Source organism: Pseudochaenichthys georgianus, chromosome 20 (assembly GCF_902827115.2).
Source record: "Pseudochaenichthys georgianus chromosome 20, fPseGeo1.2, whole genome shotgun sequence".
Lineage (NCBI taxonomy): Eukaryota > Metazoa > Chordata > Actinopteri > Perciformes > Channichthyidae > Pseudochaenichthys > Pseudochaenichthys georgianus.
The window spans coordinates 10739671-10758884 of NC_047522.1; the positions used below are offsets into that span (position 1 = coordinate 10739671).

Genomic DNA, 19214 nt, shown 5'->3' on the forward strand with positions numbered 1-19214 from the left:
GTATTAAAGTTCACTTTTCATTCAGGAAGTATGACGCTGCGCTGTCAGTGCGCTTCTCCATGTTTGTGATTGGTCGAATGCTCCAGATACCACCCCTTTCATGTGAACGCGCACCTAACTAGATAGGACACGGCTGGCTTGAGCGATCCACTTGATAACCAGCGTCGTAGGACAGTTTAGCGAGAGCGCGTATGTTTTGGATTAAGCCAACCGGCTAACTCAAACATATCCAGGCTAGGTTGAACCAGGTTCGCAGTATAGGCCCCTGGTCGGGGCCAGGTTAGGTTGCAGGCTAAGAGCTGAACTCAGTGAAAGCACCGCCTGCTGACCAATCAGAGCTCAGTGTGCGGAGTTTAAAGCGATCAAGTCATATTACAGAAGAAAGGAAATACAGAAAAACTGCCGTCGCAGGAAAGACGGCCGGCAAAAATCACCGACTGTGTGAAGGTGAACATGAATAGAATATCACCTCCATCTTCAGAGCAAACTGACTATTATAACATTAGCGTTAAGAAAGCTTACTTAAATATCGGCCACAACATAAGTAACCGGATCAGAGTACATTAAGTACAGTCCGCGGCATATCACTTCATAATGTATCATATATCTCCTTATCTGAGTCAGCTGAGCCGTATCAGGCCGTGCAACACTCACAGTGTCACATACTGTATTCAGAAGTATTATTTTAAGCAACACATTAAGTTGACGAAACACTCGAGACAAATGTAATTGAAGTCAGATCGTGTTTTAGACGGGGCAGTGATATCATAAACCTGTTAATGTACGCATTCAAACACTTTTTCTGTTGCCAGCTGTATTCACCTTGCAGGTGCAGCTATGTGGCTTTTATCCTGGATAAAGTGTTTAAGTCATGGATGTTTAAAGTTTAACTTCTTCATTTTTGACTAGTATTAAAGTTCACTTTTCATTAAGGAAGTATGACGCTGCGCTGTCAGTACGCTTCTCCATGTTTGTGATTGGTCGAATGCTCCAAATACCACCCTTTCATGTGAACGCGCACCTAACTAGATAGGACACGGCTGGCTTGAGCGATCCACTTGATAACCAGCGTCGTAGTACAGTTTAGCGAGAGCGCGTATGTTTTGGATTAGGCCAACCGGCTAACTCAAACATATCCAGGTTAGGTTGAACCAGGTTCGTATAGGCCCCTGGTCCTGACCAGGTTAGCCGCTAAGCATAAGTTACCATGGAGATCTAGCCTGCTAAAAAGAGAACCAGCTTCGTAGCACCGGAAAGCCGGAGTTTCCCCTGAATTTAGCCGGCTAAGCGAAAATCCTGCTTCGTAGTATACCCCCTTGACATTACGGTTGTTGTTGTTGTTGTTGTTGTTGTTGTTGTTGCTGTTGTTGTTGTTGTTGTTGTCATTTGACTTATATCAAATGTTTCCTTGCTTTGAAGTAAACATTTGCTCATCTTACCCCACTCTCCCCTATAGTGGAATAAAAAAAGCTGTTGCTGGGGTGAAGGGGTCTTTGCTGTTTAGTACATTATTGCATGCTTACATTTAAAATAGTCGACCACCAACATTAGGGTGAACGCTATGTTACATTTAGACTAATAGGATTAGAACGCTTTATTAATCCCCAATGGGGAAACTCATTATCTTCACAGCAAACAACAAACACATGAGACCACAATTAAATACCACCAAAAATAGCCATTTGAGACAAACAGCTGTAAAATGATAAAGACCACGACTAAAAGTCAATAAAAAAATCTGACTGCTACTGGAACAAAATACCTTCTGATTGTTCAGTAGGACACCAAGGCATCCTCAGTCACTCAACCACTGAGCCTTTGAGTTCATAAAAACAATGTATGGCCCTCAAATCCCTTTTTGTGTTTTTTTTATGTGGCTCTTGATATATTTAATACAGTTAGTATCTGTGTAACTCTCCCTTTTTTGAGTATTCTATTGATCCTGTTTTATCATCTGCAGTGATGCTGATACCCCCAACCGAGCCCAGCATAACAAAAGGACTCTGATAATAAAACACAAAAAAAAGCTATTGTGTCCTTTACCAGGAGCAAGTTTAATATTCAAAGTACAGTTGTGGATCTTCTGTGAACCACATGGCAGCAGGGACCAGTGATTATGCTAATCACCTAAATACCTCTGCCCACGGACACTTTTGTTGATTGAAGAGAAAAGGGATGGTCCCAAAAGGATGATCCTGGATTGGTCTCTGAATCAATTAAGAGCATACATTTGGAGTGGCACATGTTGGGCCCATTGCAACAAAGGGCAAAGTGTTCTCAGTCCGCCCAGGAGACTAATAATATCCCGACTTGATCTCCTCTATCTTAATGACTCAGGACATGCTATATTGCCCTGCACATGCCAGGTCGCTGCTCCACCCCCTCCCTGTTTGCTACTATCTATGCTACAATATTGTTTTATAGCCTCTGAGACGGGTGGTAAGAGTGTGTCCTGAATGCATAATCACTCAAGAGTAGGACACACCCACACTACATATGCACACTTTTTATGATAAGAATGTTGTCTTTTTTAGATGGGAAGTTTTTTTTCCATTATGCATTTGTGTGTGGGGCGCTAATTAGTACAATTAGATGAGGTTTAAATCCCCATGTTATTTAAGAAGTGAAGCACAATAAAAAAATATTTCCGCGCTCGTAATTGAATCAGTGCAAAATAAAGCTCCATGCGCATTTGTGTTTGACGCTAAAATGCACTTTGTAATTTTAAAATAAACCGGTCAAGGTGACAGTAAGAGGGTCGGATGAGCACCAGATTTGCAGAGGTGTGGAGTGTGTAGATGCCACAGTGATCCACTAGACTGACGTCTCTCCGGTAGCGCAGACGAAGCCCGCAGCCCGGTTATTGTACAGACTTCAGTACAGCCAAGCAGTCGACAGTCTCTCCTGCAGAGGCACAGAGAAAGGAAAAAAGAACTTCATCAACGACGAGCTGTAGTTTTGCAGCATGTTCCACCTTCGGCAATCTCCGTTTAAACATATTAGCCCAGTAACTGTTTGATTTAGCTGGCAATTTCTTTTGGAAGCGTTCGCCTTTTACCTCCTTTCGGCTGATGTAAAAAAAGCAACCTTTCTATCTTGGAATGATGTGGACCTCTCATGATACTGTTGGATTTGTTTTCTTAGCCGGAATTTGCGTGCAATTCGGATTCTCCTTGGAAGGTAAGAACTGCATATTTTCGTAACGAACATTCCATCTCAGTGTCATCGTGTCGAGCTCGCTGCCCTGCATGGTAGGCTCCGTACAAAGTGCTAAAAGTGCGCAGTCTTTCCGGAAAAGCAAATGGGGTTGTTTAGGGGAACATGTTTCACGTGAGATGGACTGGAACACGCTCATACAAGGGAAAAGCAAGCTCACAATGAAATGTGTTGAACGTTTCGTTTTTTACCCGTCGATGACGAACAATGCAACTGTTGATTGTTTGAAATCAAGTCGTTCTATATAGTGTCGAAAGGAGTGGGTGGCTGTTTTCTCTCCCATTTTCACAGCATGAAATTCATTCGCTGCTTAAGAAATATAGCCTACTTATTCTAATAGGCTCCTTGCATAAAAAGTGAGCGGTCTTCCGGTGATTTCAGCACCACGGATAGCTGCTGCTGCTGAGATGAACACTTTCAAACTGCTTCTGTGCTGTTTTCACCACTCACAGCAACATTTCAAAAATATCTGATAATAAGTGCCCACAAATCGAGATATATATTGCCTCGCTGTAGCGCCTTGTGCAGAATTAGAACGATGGTTTGGTATGGAAGTTTGCATGCACGGATATCCTCACAAATCTTTCTATCGTCGCCACCTCACCTAAGCGTAACCCCTTTCGGCTCCTTCAAACATATTCTTTATTACTGCTTGTATATTTCCCTTTATAGCACGAAAACTGCCACAGAATGAAAACAACTCCCATACAAATCCCAACCTGCTCGTAATGAAGTAACTGGTTAGATTAGCTAGGGTGCGACAGTGCCTTGGTTACATTTCCTATGAAGATGCTCCGTGAGTGTTTCGGGGAGGAGGCGGGGGGGGGGTCTCCTTCAATTAAAACAAGCACAGGTCTTTATCAAGCGCTTGTTTTCAGTAACACAGCTGCTGTCAGCGGCCACATTCATGGCTGCGTTCACAAGCAGACCATTTAAGTGATTAATTCATTTGAATTTATCTGCGGTATAAATCACACAACTGCCCCCTCCCCTTTCCCCTTTTTTGTTTTATATGCAGGTCACTTCACGGATATGCCCTCTAACATGACGGTTAAAGAGGGACAAAACATAGAAATGGCGTGTGCTTTCCAGAGCACGACAGCGTCGGTGTATTTGGAGATCCAGTGGTGGTTCGTGAGAGCGCCGGAACCCACTAACAGCGAGGAGGAGGTCGATGCTGAAGAGGTACAAGACACCTATTATTTTCTTTCCCCCCCCCCTTTCCTATGCCAGTTAAGTTTAAAGCACACAAACTCATAAAGGGAATAAAGGTATACAACAAGTATCCGCGCAATTACGTACCGTGTCACATCAGCGTCGTGCGTGTGTAAAGGTTTGATATTTTTGTATTGACTTGTTTTATCACAAGGTACAATGTGTTATGACCTTCAAATATTTGAACATGAAGAAAATGTCATGCGTAGTTATAGATATTTACCTTGATCGTTAAAATCCCTTCATAAGTTTTGGAATCACTGTTAGATTATCCTAAATTCAGAGGAAGGTCCATTATTATAACAAATATCATCAGATATTTAAACATCCGTCTAAAATCTGTATGTGGTACTTCATTGTATATTCCACATATAATGTGGTATGTTTAGCTTCCTGGCTTCAACGAGTTAAATTAATCCCTTCACACATTAAGCACAGAGCAGTCCCATCAGGAAAAATAAGAACATTAATCAAGGGCTATTGTGGAAAAAAAGGGCTCGTTCTGGATATTAATTACATGATAAATGAAGTAAATGAGCCTGACTAGTCATGAATGGATAAAAAAGGGGCTGAATCAAAACAGCCAAAGAATATTCTTGTATATTGCCTCATTAAACGACACATTGGAAGCGCTTTGGCATTTTTGTTATGGATTGCTGTTGCATTACTGCTTGCTATGACAGCTTCCTTCGCCTCAAATAATGATTGCCTGCTTAGTGGATGAGATCGCTGAATGTGTTTACTACATTCAAATGGATGGAAATGATGTTCTTACGTATTGTGTGGCAGGTAGCTGCATGTCAGGATTTGGAAGAGTTGCTGTATTGTCCTGACAGACATCAAACGGGGCTCTTTCTATTTTTGTGACAAAGAGGGAGAGAGATGTGTGTGTGTGTGTGTGTGTGTGTGTGTGTGTGTGTGTGTGTGTGTGTGTGTGTGTGTGTGTGTGTGTGTGTGTGTGTGTGTGTGTGTGTGTGTGTGTGTGTGTGTGTGTGTGTGTGTGTGTGTGTGTGTGTGTGTGTGTGTGTGTGTGTGTGTGTGTGTGTGTGTGTGTGTGTGTGTGTGTGTGTGTGGCAGTGGGGTGGTTCGATATCCATGTGGCTTTAATTATTGTGTCATTGTTGCTGGGCTTTCATAGTAACATGGGCCAGGCTTTGATGTGGGTTTGATCCCACGTGACTCTTGGATGTTGGGCTGAAGTGGGCTATTGATGCAGACATCTCATTGTTACCCACATTTCTTATCATCGAAGGCTGTTTGAAATGAAAGCCGCGGTGTGTGTGTTGTCCTGCAGTGTTGCAGTTAGAATGGGAACAGAGTCAAGGCTGTGTCAGAGATGCTGCCTGGGAAGCAGCTGGTCTCCTGGAAATTTAGAGGAAGTGAGCTCAATGACTTAGAATGCAAATATATATGCAGATATAAGCTGCCAGCATGAAAAGTAAGAGATGTTTGAGCTTTGAAATGACGACATGAAAGGAACAACGTGGAGAAAGCAGTTTTACATTGAAATAGTGCAGCAAAGGGAAAGAGTTGCTGGGTGGGTGGATATTTTATCTTAAACTCTCAGCGACCCAGGATCAGTTTCTCAACATTACAAATGAATATACTGAGAATTGTTCACATTCAACCTTAACTTTTTCTCCTTTTTTATACATTCAAGCCTTTTAGTTATATCACAAAGAAACCCTTACAAAATCTACATCCTGGCCTGGAGCTTTGATCCACAACTTAAACAGAAAAATGCATTACACAATGATAAGTCAGTTGGGATAAATAAAACAGGTTCACATGGATAGGATACTAGATAAGTTTGCGCACTCATCATATACACTACACATTTTTCTTGGATTTGTTAACACTATAGTCCCTAATATATTAGTAGAAAGGCAGGGAATGGGATTAAATCGAGAACATTTTTCATTGCGGAGGACCCCCTGTTTTGTGTCCCCCCCACTTCTCAAACCAAAGTTACACCCTTGATTGCATGTATATTTTGTATTTGTAAAAATGTCAGTTAAAGCTTAAATGAATAAAGATATTTTTGTTATCTAAACGTTTGACCTCTTTCTTTTACAATTTTGGAATCGAAACGGGGAATCTATAAGAACCGGAATCGATAAGCAGAACAGGAATCGGAATCGATACATTTCAAACGATACCCATCCCTAGTTATACATTACAAAGCTATATTTCATTATCACATTTCACACATTCGATTGTCTTTGGGGGGAAGAACTCATGAGAACTAGATTTAGACAAATAGAAAAATATAATGTACACATATAAATGTTATATATATATATATATAGCCATAAATGAACTCTAAAACAATCTGTTCAGTTATTTTCACAACATTAACATTATTAATACTATTAATCACTCAGGTCTTTTGAAGTGTACTAGTCGGTTAGAAAGGTCTGTAAATCTAAAAATAAAAATAACAAAGGAGTGATTTTCAAACTACGTCATTTCTAAACTATTCCAGCCTACTTTATTCTGTCAACGGCTATTCATACGGTGATAAGGATTCCATTCCAAAGCATTCAAATTATTTTCTAGCTGCAACCTTGAAAAGTTATAGTCTTCTAATATTGGCAAACATCCAAGCTACATCTATATTTCTACATGCTGAAGACAATAGCATTGTCAATTTGTGATTGTTTTCACGAAACCTAATTTGTATTGGCAGAAAATTATTTTCCTGTTGGAACGTCTGTGCTTATTTCTGCACTGGGCATGGATTAGGGAAGGAAATAAATTAACAAACAAACATGTCAATAGAGAAAGCTGCTGTTTGGCTCCGACTTCCACAACAACTGTTATGTGATTCCCCTCTCAGATTAGAAATGACACGATGCCAGTTCATAACACAGAGACAAACAAAACTATTCACACCTCCATGACAAAGAAGATTCATGTTGCTGATAGCATTTGCAACACTCGTGATGTTATTGATTCAAGTCATGTAGTGAAGATACACAGAGAGAAAGAGAGTGATGTCGAGCACGAATGTGAGTTAAACATTTGCCGTTACGGAACATGAGCAGATTGCTGTGGAGGCAACGGGTCATCACTTGGCATTTTGGCAGCAGATTTTTTAAGTACAAAGTGAGTCAGCGCTGGGCGTGATAACACATGAGTATGTGGTGTTATTTGATACTATTCTATGTGTTTTTGGTGCTATGGACCAAATATAAAAGAAGCTCTCAAAGGACGCAAAATAATACCTTTTTGAGGATGACATTTTAAGTTATTAGCAAGGGAAGTTATTTGTTCAATACTTCCTCTTTAATGATGACAGTAATGAGCTGGATGAGAACTATGAGACATGAATGTTGTCACACTCCTTTCTCTGCAAATTCAGTGGGAGAATGTTAGGTCTCTCTTTTCATGAAGAAAGTGATGAAAAATCAGTTGTGTATTTTATGAAAGTTGAAGTATGTCACACAAATCTCATAAAAAATGTCTTGTTGTGCAATGATGCTTAATCCGGCAGGCATTATAAGTAATTTCGCTCAGTAGTTCAACAAAAATTGTTTGATCCATTGGTGTGAAGCTTTGTGTACTTGCATCCCAACCGTATCTTCCTAAAATTACGTTTGAGTACTACTTGTTATAAATGTGTTTTGAATAAAACTCAATTGCTACCTGCACATTTATTCCTTGGGCAACATTCACTCTATGCCCAGACCATCAAGGTCTGTCTAAATGTTGATTAAGTTAACACTTTATTTTGAGCTTGAAGACATTTTCTTACAATTCAACCAAGCCAACGAGCTCACAACCTAAAATATACTCTATTAAAATTTAAAAAGAATAAACTAAAAGTTAAATCAAGTCAGAAAGCAAATCCCAGAAATACAAATATATATATATATGCAAAAAACTGTGTTTTGGTACTACTTTCATTATACATTATTGGTTTTCAAAATGCGGTTTGCACATCCATGAATGTAAAGTTATAAAATATAATAAAATATGATGTACTATTGTTTGTAAAATGATGCCTACATTTGTCTTTCAATAGTGCAAGAACATATACAGCACAGAATAGGTTCTAAATTGGTGTAATGTTGCTTTATATACTGTTCATTTGTCACAACATTTTTATGTTTTGATAAGGTCACAAGAAAAAAAATAAAGTTGAATTCATACAGATAAAGCACAGGGCCCTGTTGAATTTCCAAAAATTAAGTAAAGCCAAAGGACCACCATTATAACACAGGTTGTTATCATCATGATCTTAAAAAAGCTAAATCCTATCCTGAGATGCCAAATCAATACATATTAAAAACCTATAGCGGATGTGGTGGAAATCCTTCAAATAAAGATTAAAGTCAAGAGATACAGAGTACAGAGTACAGAGCCCCATATTCACAGCAAGAAAACGAAAGTCTGAATGAAGATTGTGTGTGTTGTATCTGGTTTATTTAGAGCCGTTGAAACACCAGCGTCCTTGAGACTGCCCAACAAGTGCAAAAAACGAATCCATATCTTGTAATACAGGGCTACACAGTTAGTTGTAAATTAAAACAAAGTGTTGTGTTATGTGGGAAAGGAGGTCTCAGTACTTTCCCACTCATGTGAAATACACTTAGCAATAAGCAAATACAACTAAATGGAAATGTATATTAAATGTCCAATACACTGACTGACCTGAAGGCAGGAACAACAAGGTATGGCCCAAATGTGTCTTCTGTTTGATTTTCTGTCAAACTATCATGTAATACAGTCAAACAGCTCCCTTGGATCATGCGCTGATAACCTGAATATGACAATTGTCATCACTAATGGTGGACATTGTACATCCTCATCAACACCACCTTCTGATCAAAGCACATATCATTGTTTATCCTGTATGTACGTCACAGGTTATAACATAATGTACCTTCACTGGTGGAAGTAATGCCTACACCAACACTTAGCATAGCCCTGAGGCTGTGAATTTCTGCTTTGCTGCCCTGACCTCCATCATCAAATCAGAAAGCATAAAAAGAACATAACACAGCCTCCAAGGTAATTATAATAACGGAAGACTATGTCACACATGGTGGACAGAGCTTCATTTCCATGTTTTTCAATTTAAAAATACATTAATAAATTCCTCATTTGGTTCCAAACCCTAAATCCCTCTTATTCTGAAGAGGTGACTTCAATTATTTCCCGGAGTTTGATCTCTCTTCTTTATCCAGCTAATCCGACCACGATCAATGTATTGAGTAAATCTTCACAACCCTGTCCACTAGTCGTTCTATTTAGTGTGGGATTATGTTTGGAAATAAGGAAACAATGGATAAAAGCTGGCTTTTATTTGTGAAGGCAGCTGTTTCTATCCTTTCAGCCAGTGCTCAGTGAGTTTGTATTTCATATTCCTACCTCGGTGGAGAATAAATGCATACAAAATAAAAACAGCTTGGAATGAATGTTATGCTTTCTGTGAGTGGAGAACAAATCTTTGCATATCTGAAATATCAGAAAAGCTACACCTTGACAGTTTGAATTTCAAAGATGGATCAAGCAAAGGCACAAAGAATCAGAGATGATGCTGGAGACTCGATGCATATGTGTGCTGTTTAAAAATTCATACCGCATTTCATTCCTCAAATACCGCCCGGAGTGCATAAATGGCTAGGCTTCTGGATCCAAACCTGGATATACCTGACCTGGGATATGTTAAAAGGCGGCGTGATGTGTCTGTTAAAGTGAGATGAATTAAGAAAAGGTAAGCGGACATGATGCGAGGCTGCCCTTGACTAAGCCAGTCAGTGAAAATAGGATCAGCTGAGGCCTGCCGATAGAATACAAACGACATACATAAAAAACAGGCAGAGATGGCAAAAGTAAACACATCCTTTACTCAAGTAGAACTACAGATACTCGTGTTTAAAAATACTCTGGTAAAAGTAAAGAAGTATTGGCTTCGAAATGTACTTAAAGGGTATGTAAGTTTGAGAAACCGGCTCGAGATACACTTTTTGTTATATTCCATGGAATGCTCTTAACATCCCGATAGCAATGAATATCTTAAGTGCTTTGACAACAAATCCATAAAAAAATGGATGGCCTACCTGCCTGTCAGCCTTCCATCTGTGCACAAACTTATCTCGTGCCCTCATTGGTCATGTGCACGTTATTGTGTGTTGGAGGAGGGGCTCTATAAGGAAGTGGCAGATTTTCTCCGGTCGTGTATTTTCAAATTCTAGCGATCTCGAGCCGGTTTCTCAAACTTAAATACCCTACCTTTAAGTAAAAAGTACCCATGACTACCATCTGTTTTATAGAGTAACTGACCTCCCTTTATATTAATAGAACAATAATGTAATTGTTAGCTCATGAATGTTTCGATGCTGATCAACGACAAAATTACAAAGTTCTCATTGGTTCCTCTTCTTTAGAGAAGATCAAGAAATGATGGATACACGGATCGTGTTAAAATCAATAGGCACGCAATGACTCTAAATAATAATGATCACGCCACCAAACACAGATTACAACTAAAGTAACCAGCCTGTTTTGAAAATGTAAGAAGTAAAAGTACAGGTATTTGTGTTAAAAATGTAAGAAGTTAAAGTAAAAAGTCGTCAGAAAAATAAGTAGTGGAGTAAAGTACTGATACCAGAAAAATGTACTTAAAGGTGGGGTAGGTAAGTTTAAGAAACCGGCTCGAGATACACTTTTTGTTATATTCCATGGAATGCTCTTAACATCCCGATAGCAATGAATATCTAAAGTGCTTTGACAAAAAATCAATACAAAAATGTCATCTGTGGAAGCCGTAGTACTGTAAAAAGCACGACCAATCATTTTAGCCGGCCCGGCTAAAATAACTGGATGGCCTACCTGCCTGTCAGCCTTCCGCACAAACTTATCTCGTCTCGTGCCCCGATTGGTCATGTGTGCATTCGTGTGTGTTGGAGGAGGGGCTCAGCAAGTGGCAGATTTTTTCCGGCTGTGTATCTTCAAATTCTAGCGCACTCGAGCTGGTTTCTCCAAAATTACCTACCACACCTTTAAGTAGGCTACAGTAACGAAGTATTTGTACTCAATTACTTCCCACCTCTGAAAACAGGCCGACACACTTTGACCAAAATGCACTGAAATCTGTGCAATGTTAAGCTCTTGAAACAAGTGACTTTATAAAACCAGTGGATGTAACAGCAAGGAAACATAAAATCCATTGGCGGGCGTGCTCTCTGAGTGACCTTACTGTCTGCGTCTCCACCCCTCCATCACTGCCTGACTGCAGCCCCCTCCGACACTCTTGCTGAGATAACTGCATCAGGAGTCAATATGATCCTCCAGGAGTAGTCCGGTTAACTGCTCTCATCAGCCCCGTCATCCCCGTATGCGCACACACGTCTGTAATGATTGTAATGGTTTCCAAATGGCTTGCAGTGATCATGCCTGCTGCTTTCATTTCCGACTAGTGGACTGTGGACCCCTCGCTGTCAGGCTCACTACAGTCATCAGTCATGGAAGGAAGGCTTCTTTGAAATCATTACTGCATTGTGCTGCTGTAAAACTGGCCCTGTGTTGCACTGCACCATTTCTCACTCAAAATAAAAAAACCTCAACCTACTCAACATACAATTATGGGACCTTTATTTCTATAAGCTTAATATTTGTAATGTTTCATGGTCCAAGACACTCCTCTGAACAAGGACATTTGATTAACGCATTTTCTCAATCACCATTTATGTGAAAACTATTTTAGAGATGAATAGTTTGACCATATAACATCATTATTAATAAAGGTACAGGGACATGCAATCTAAAAAATGAAATGACAGCTTACAAGGCTAAATATCACTTAAAATAAAAATAGTTTGCCATTGTGTTTAAACTCTATGGCTTGTTTTGAAAAGCAAGCTGAGTTCTGGCTGAGAGTGTGACCAGAAATCAGTCTACAATGGAATAGAGAAAATGCTGTTTGATGCAAATACTGTTTCAAATTAAATTACTTCATGGGCTTCATAAAAAAAAGCTCTGAATGTAAATAAGGAAACAGTAATCAACCTGGTTAATACACAGATATGGGGTTGTTATGAAACCATATCAATAATTAAAACACATATCCCCTTTTGGGTGTTGAGCACATGAATGTAATTTACAGATCAGTATGCTGAAGAAGAGTAACAAGCAAGAATAAAAGATTAACATTTGTTCACGCATTTCTACTTAATTTAAAAAAGGCTGAGTAACTAACTACTCAAAAAGTGCATTTTAGAGCCGTATTTTTAGAGGTGGATTGATCCACATGTGTTGCTCTTAGGGAGTATTTAACACATTCAAAAGTTGAAGGATTGCGTCACAATAACCTGAAGTGTGTTTTCATGGTAATGAAAGAACATGTCACTCAGAGCATCAGTAAACCTCATTCATGTGTTCTAATGGTTTTTAGACAACAATGAGGCTCTATACTGTAGCACAGAGGAATAAGAGATTGCATACCAAAACACTTAGTAGATGATACATTTATTGTATACATCAAGAGTGTTCTATTTATCTATTTATTCATTCTCTCGTGGGGACAATGAATGTTATGGAATATGATTGACTGTTATGGTGTCAAAGAGAATGACAGAAGGAGCTTTGTCAGCTCAGAAAATAAACCCACAGCTTCTTCTATTGATTCATCTGATTCAAATGATTTTTTCTTCTTTGAAAATCCAAGTGCTGGAATGACTCATTGGACCGTTACGCAATACAAACATAATGCGTTTTGAAATGTGAAGGTCATAAAGCCAATAATCACTCTTTCAAGGATTTTATTTGCATTTGGATTTGCACAATTTGTGTGAATTCTCGTTTATGGTATGATGACAGTCCTCCTGTTTTCGGTGCTTTTCAGTCCGCACCATGGTCTGATCTTACATGAATGTGATTTTCCCAACAAATAAAACATAGAAAAACATATATATTTAGAAAAAGCATGTTCCCACATTTCAATCTCTATAAAGCTTCATATAGGGCTCATATTTGTTACTATTCCTCTTTTCTTCTGAATTCTTCGTATTAACACGCCCAAAAAACCCAGAGTTGAGGCCATTCAAGTGCTGCAGAAGAATACGATAATGGAGGAAGGGATAAAGGGACGAGCAGATGGAAAAAACATATGGGAGGTGGGTGATGCAATAGGGATACTGAATGCCTTAGGGAAATATCTGAAAGAGATTCATACATGCATGCAGAACAATTTCTCATTCACTCTCCCATGTGCTTCAACACAGCTCTGTAGGCTTATATTAGCAAGACCTGAACAAAGCAGACTCACAAAACAGACTTTCTGGGCATTTTGTTCACGATAAGGGGGAGAAGAGCCAGCCACTAGCTTGTTAGCTTAATGACTCATTTCAGTAGTATTTGGAGCTCACATGAATGCGCAAGTCTGTTTACTGGCAGTATTGTATCATAACGCTAAATCCCATGAGCGATTTTATGCTTTGCAAAGAGATGACAATTATTGCCCCATTGGTATCACAGTGGTATTTTATTGTTTCCTTCCTTATTTAAGCTTTTTATTCCAATGCACGCACTCAAATCTGCAATAAGGCCGTTTAACTGACTGCAGTGTTCTTAGCGTGTCTTTTCTTATCGGCCTCAAAACAGTGACTGGACTGTGCACTTATCTTTTATCTACCCTCCGGTCTCAAAGGATGTCTTACACTGTAATCACATCATGTTACTTGTCTGGCTGCCAACTTTGGATCTCCTGTTATTCTACATTTTCAAAATCATTCATGAAAGTATTTTTATTTTAGCTCTCAGACTTTTCATTAGATTGTGTTCTGACCCAGTCTCATATATTCAGTGTCTGTACAGGTCCACTATAAGAAATCATCCACTAAGTATTGAAAACAATGGTATTTATAAAGCACTTCCTTAAAACAAGGGTCAAGTGCTTCACAGTTACAGGAATATTTGAAAATCATTTAATAAATAAATACATTTTAAAGGTCCCCTATTATACTGTTTTTCATCAATATATCATAGTTCTCAGTTATATACAAAACATGTCCCTGAAGTGTTTTGCTCAAAATACCCAACAGATCATGCATTGTAGCATCCCATAAACCCCTCTGTTTCAGCCCTGTTTCAAAAGTGCTGATTCTGTGTCTTAGAAAATAAGGAGCCACTCCCCACACCTCTCTGTGAGATATTTGGTTAAAAAGAACACAATGGTGCTCTAGGAGGAGATTCAGGTGATAAGTTGGAAGGGTGTTACCTTGGTTGGTGATTGGCTAATGGTTACACGAGCCAACAAATCGTTATGACATCATAAAGTGGCCATCAGCTCATTTTCAGACTGTTTTTGTTTTGGACCATGACAAAAACAGAGCGAATCTCGTTTACTCAAACTTTCAGAATCTCTTTACACATAGGGGACACATGTTTATGTATAAAAGACATGAACAAGTGGACTTTGCATAATAGGTGACCTTTAAGAGGAAAAACCAAGGCCAATGAAGCACCAATAAAATGCCATAGAATTTAAGCTAAAATCTGAAACACTTCACATTGTTAGCAAATATGAGGGAGACCAGTCTAGCAGTCAGGACAGAAAATACTCAGTCACCTGTGGGCAGAGAAAACAAGGAGCCCTTGATCTGATGAGCAGAGGGGCCGAGTGGAGCTGGAAGGGAACAGCACATGATCAATGGAAGTGTGTAGTGCTTGAAGTAATACAAATAATTTGACATTCAAACAAATCAATCTAAGTTATATTCCCCTAGTGAAGTGAAACAACTGAAGAACTGTGGAAAACTAAATATTGGGTGTTCCAGTGTTGCGATTGTTGTTTGGCTTTGAGGAAAATGGTTACCATACTTCTGAGATTCATAGACAAATCTATAGAATGCACATCAATGCCGGTTGCTGTTACATATCTATACATTCACTGCAGCCAATACATTAACAAACATCCTTTTCCATAATCCATCGTATTCCTTTTGGTGCTTTAATCAGCAGGAAATAATGACCGGTGGAGGCAGAAAAAGAGCTTAAACACATCACAGTGGGACAGGAAATTAAACATGGATTAGGGAGATGGTTTATCCTTGCTGTTTGATAGTAGAGGAAGATTATGACACAAGCATAATGATGGAGGTGTAAAGGTTGGCTGTGGCTTTTACACCATGGAAATCAGCTTATATACACTGAGTATTTTCCTCATGTTGATCTGAATGCACAAGCTCTAATTTATATATTTTATTGCTGATATGGCAGTGAGGATTATGTTGAGAATAGCCTGATCCCTGATGTGATGCTTGTATTAATTCAAAATATCACATTGGCTGTGGTTTATCATGTTTTCAATGTCAACCTTTGCTGGAATATCATCAATTGACCTCTATTGTATTCACAAATAGGAGGAAAATGTTGTATTGCTTTTTCTCTACTGTTGGACATCCTGAGCTGCACACACTTTTCTTTCCCTTCTGTTTCGCACAGACTTATTATTTTCTTGCCAAAGCGTGGCATTATATTTGTTCGCTGTTCAGAATGGTGGAGAATCCACTGTCACAGATGCATGGTCGTAAACAGCAACGTCACTTTATTGCTTTTGATGTCAGTCCAAGTATCCGGCGTGTAGCCCATCTACTGCCAGACAAGATGGGGGCTGGATCTCATATCTGCCTTTTTTCTAACAGTCACTGCAGATAATTCAATAAACGGATACTCTGCTGTCACTGTTCTTCTTGACCCCTCTGTTATACTGTCACCAAAAGGAAACTGAATCCATTTGGTGTCACAACAGCGGTTGTCAGACTAAGAGAAGTACTTTTCAAATTGAATCTGAGGCTTCTCCAAATGCCTACAGACGATGCCTTTGATGTCTGCTCTGTTGTTCTGCGTTTCCATTGTTGGAATCATTGCCAAATTGCACCCCTTTGCTTGCTCTGTTAATCTGTGCTGTGCTATCCCACACAGTAATGACCTTTTGTCATAGCACAATCCTTGTTGGTAATTTTTTGCATGTTTTTAACTTTACTTTTATAAATATTTTGAGGCAAAATGATGGCGTTCACGTTGTGGTCGTCCTTCACTTTCTTAATTATAAGCTTATTGGTACCACTTTACAATAAGACTACCCTTATAAAGGGTTTACGAATAGTTTGTAATTCATTTATTAATTATTAACAATTAACAATTGATAAATCATTAATAAGCTTTTATAAGACATGAGATAAACAGGGCAACTGTGACTGGTTGCTAGCCAAATAGTGAGCCCACATTTATCTGTACTGCTAAGTCTTATGGCTACTTAGCTTACTTCGTCTTCTTCATCAGCCAGCATCCTTGGTATCTATTGTTCACTGAGTTGATTCTCGCTAAGTAGCCAATATAAGGCTTAATCATCTTGCCAAATAGTGAGCCTGTGTTGACTCACTGCACACTCACTCACATCTATGTTAGAACTGGTTTATAAATGGTTCTTAATGATTAATAAAGTGTTTACAACCCAATTCATAACCTAATTATAAACCCTTTATGAATCCTTTATAAGTGTAGTCTTATTGTAAAGTGGTACCGGCTTATTAATGTTGTCCTTTTTTCCAACCTGTTTAATATTTATCATATCATAGTCTTAAAGTCAATGTAAATGTGTATTCAGAAAATAGTCAAATTATAAAAACGTCAACAATGACAAAAATATCGATTTGCCGACACATGCCAAAAATGTACAAACACCATGCAACCTTACGTTATGTTTTGGAAAATAACTGAAAATTGCAAAACATATCGGACTTATTTTAATGACATAATTAAGATAAAAATGCATATTATTTGAGATGGCCTTTAATTATTTCATTTACCACAAACCATGTCCACTCATATTTAGTTGACCCTGGAAAGCTTGTTCTAAATGCTGTGCATGGGTAGTCAAGTATTGGTTAATCAAACACGTACTGTTCTGCATTTTCTGCAGTTCACAAAAAAATAAACATTTTGTATTTGGTATTCAATCCTCACACATCCTTTCAGCGGACACGGAAAAACACCACCAAATATGTTTGTTGAAGCAATTTGTACTTCTGGCTTCATCGCATCTAATAACGTAACCAACAATCATAACTAATACAATTGCAGCTTGTTTGGAAGGTCCACTCTGAAACATGTCATATTGTACCGAAGCTTTTTATAGATTTGCTTTATCCATCTTCCAACAGATCTTACAGCTTGATACTCAAGTGTCCCTGAAACATTTCAGAGAACTCATTAAGAGCATGATTAATCTTAGCGGGACACGTTGACACTGTGTCACCCTTAATTATTGTATTGATTATTTTATTAAGAACTAATTTGGCTTACTTTCCCCCTACTTATTGTGATTATAATCTACTTTTATGACCATGGCTGTTGTTTCATAACCTCAAGAACACACCGTCATTCAATAATGTAATTAAATATGTTATAACCTGCACAGCAGACGGATTTCAAAACATTAAAAAGCTGAATTATTTTGTAGAAAGGAAGTACATTTTACACATCTTAAAGAAAGATCTTAATTAAATCGATACTATGTTGTGAATCATTAGATATTAAGCCATGGTTTGCATGTGGTGTCAGTTGAGAAATACATTACATGTATCTATATAATGCTTAAAGTAATATTTATACATATAATCAAGCCATGTCCTTGGCTGCATGTCATAACTTGTCTAGCTCCATTCCCATACAGTCATATTACTGTCCGTGCAACAGAGGAAATTACATAAAATAGTTTTAAAAAAGTGTTAACATTCTTTAATTTGTGTGAGCTTGTTAAATGCCAGATGAGATTAATTTATGGGAATGAGGCGCAAATGAGAAAAATTACTTGATTGCTCATGATTTCTGATGTGTAAAAGTACAACGACAGTGTGTTCTTGAGGTTACGAAACCCCAGTTTGGAGGGCAGGACGACCGTACAATACATAAAGAAGACAGAATTGCTTATAGTTTTACTCCAGATCATAATGATAGCAGGCTATTACCAGAGGAAGAGTAGAGGATGATTTGTTTCAGCTTACAGGACTCATGGCCCATAATGCTTTCCCTCAGGAGCTCAGATCTAATGCAGAGGACTTTTATTGGCATGATTCATTTCTCTAATTGTTTCCACTCCCCTTATCCACCTATCTTCACATAGATAATTACATGCCCAATGCTAGATTGAAACGATGTACTATATTGTTTTCTATTTAGTAGAAATAATTACTAAAAAGCAATATACATTATATAAAATGGCCATGGTTGGATAACAGTAAATAGATGCATTTCTGACATTTCAGACAAAAGTCTACATAATTACTTTTGAAATGGCCTGGACAAGTTGGAGCCACGGTGGAGCCAGAGACAACATGTGCAGCAATAACTGACTCCAATTTGTAGAAAGCTGCAGTGAGTATGAGTTCAGTTTTTCCACAGACATGACTATGTAGCTCACTGGGAGATGAACATTTAAAAAAAAAATCAGCGCAGAAATAAATGTGACAAGATGAAGTCATCGCAAATAATTAACAGTAGCAGGGCTGGATTAACCCACCAGGGGTGCCGGGGCGAAAAAAAATGAGCTGTCAGCCCCTGTTGGGCATGCTGTTTCTTTCACTCTGTGAATTCTAGGCTTGGTACTGAATACAAATACATTTTCAGATATAAAAAGATAATTCACTCTTAACCACATTAAGATGTGTTTGTGTTCTCTTTTTTTTGTCATGACACTTCGTATTATCCTGGTTATAATTTAGAAATGCAATGCACTGCTACAATCTGCATAATGTAATGGTGGCTATGAATTG

The 19214-nt window shown here is 38.6% G+C and overlaps 1 protein-coding gene across 1 annotated transcript in view; it reads left to right on the plus strand.

Moving 5' to 3' along the window:
* Window positions 1-2731: 2731 nt before the first annotated feature.
* Window positions 2732-19214, plus strand: part of vstm2a (V-set and transmembrane domain containing 2A) — an 81903-nt gene continuing 65420 nt past the window's right edge. Inside the window, exons 1-2 of the mRNA XM_034108320.2 lie at window positions 2732-3180; window positions 4235-4401. Of these exons, the coding sequence (XP_033964211.1) occupies window positions 3102-3180; window positions 4235-4401 (246 nt within the window). The 5' untranslated portion in view covers window positions 2732-3101. The remainder of the gene's footprint in view (window positions 3181-4234; window positions 4402-19214) is intronic.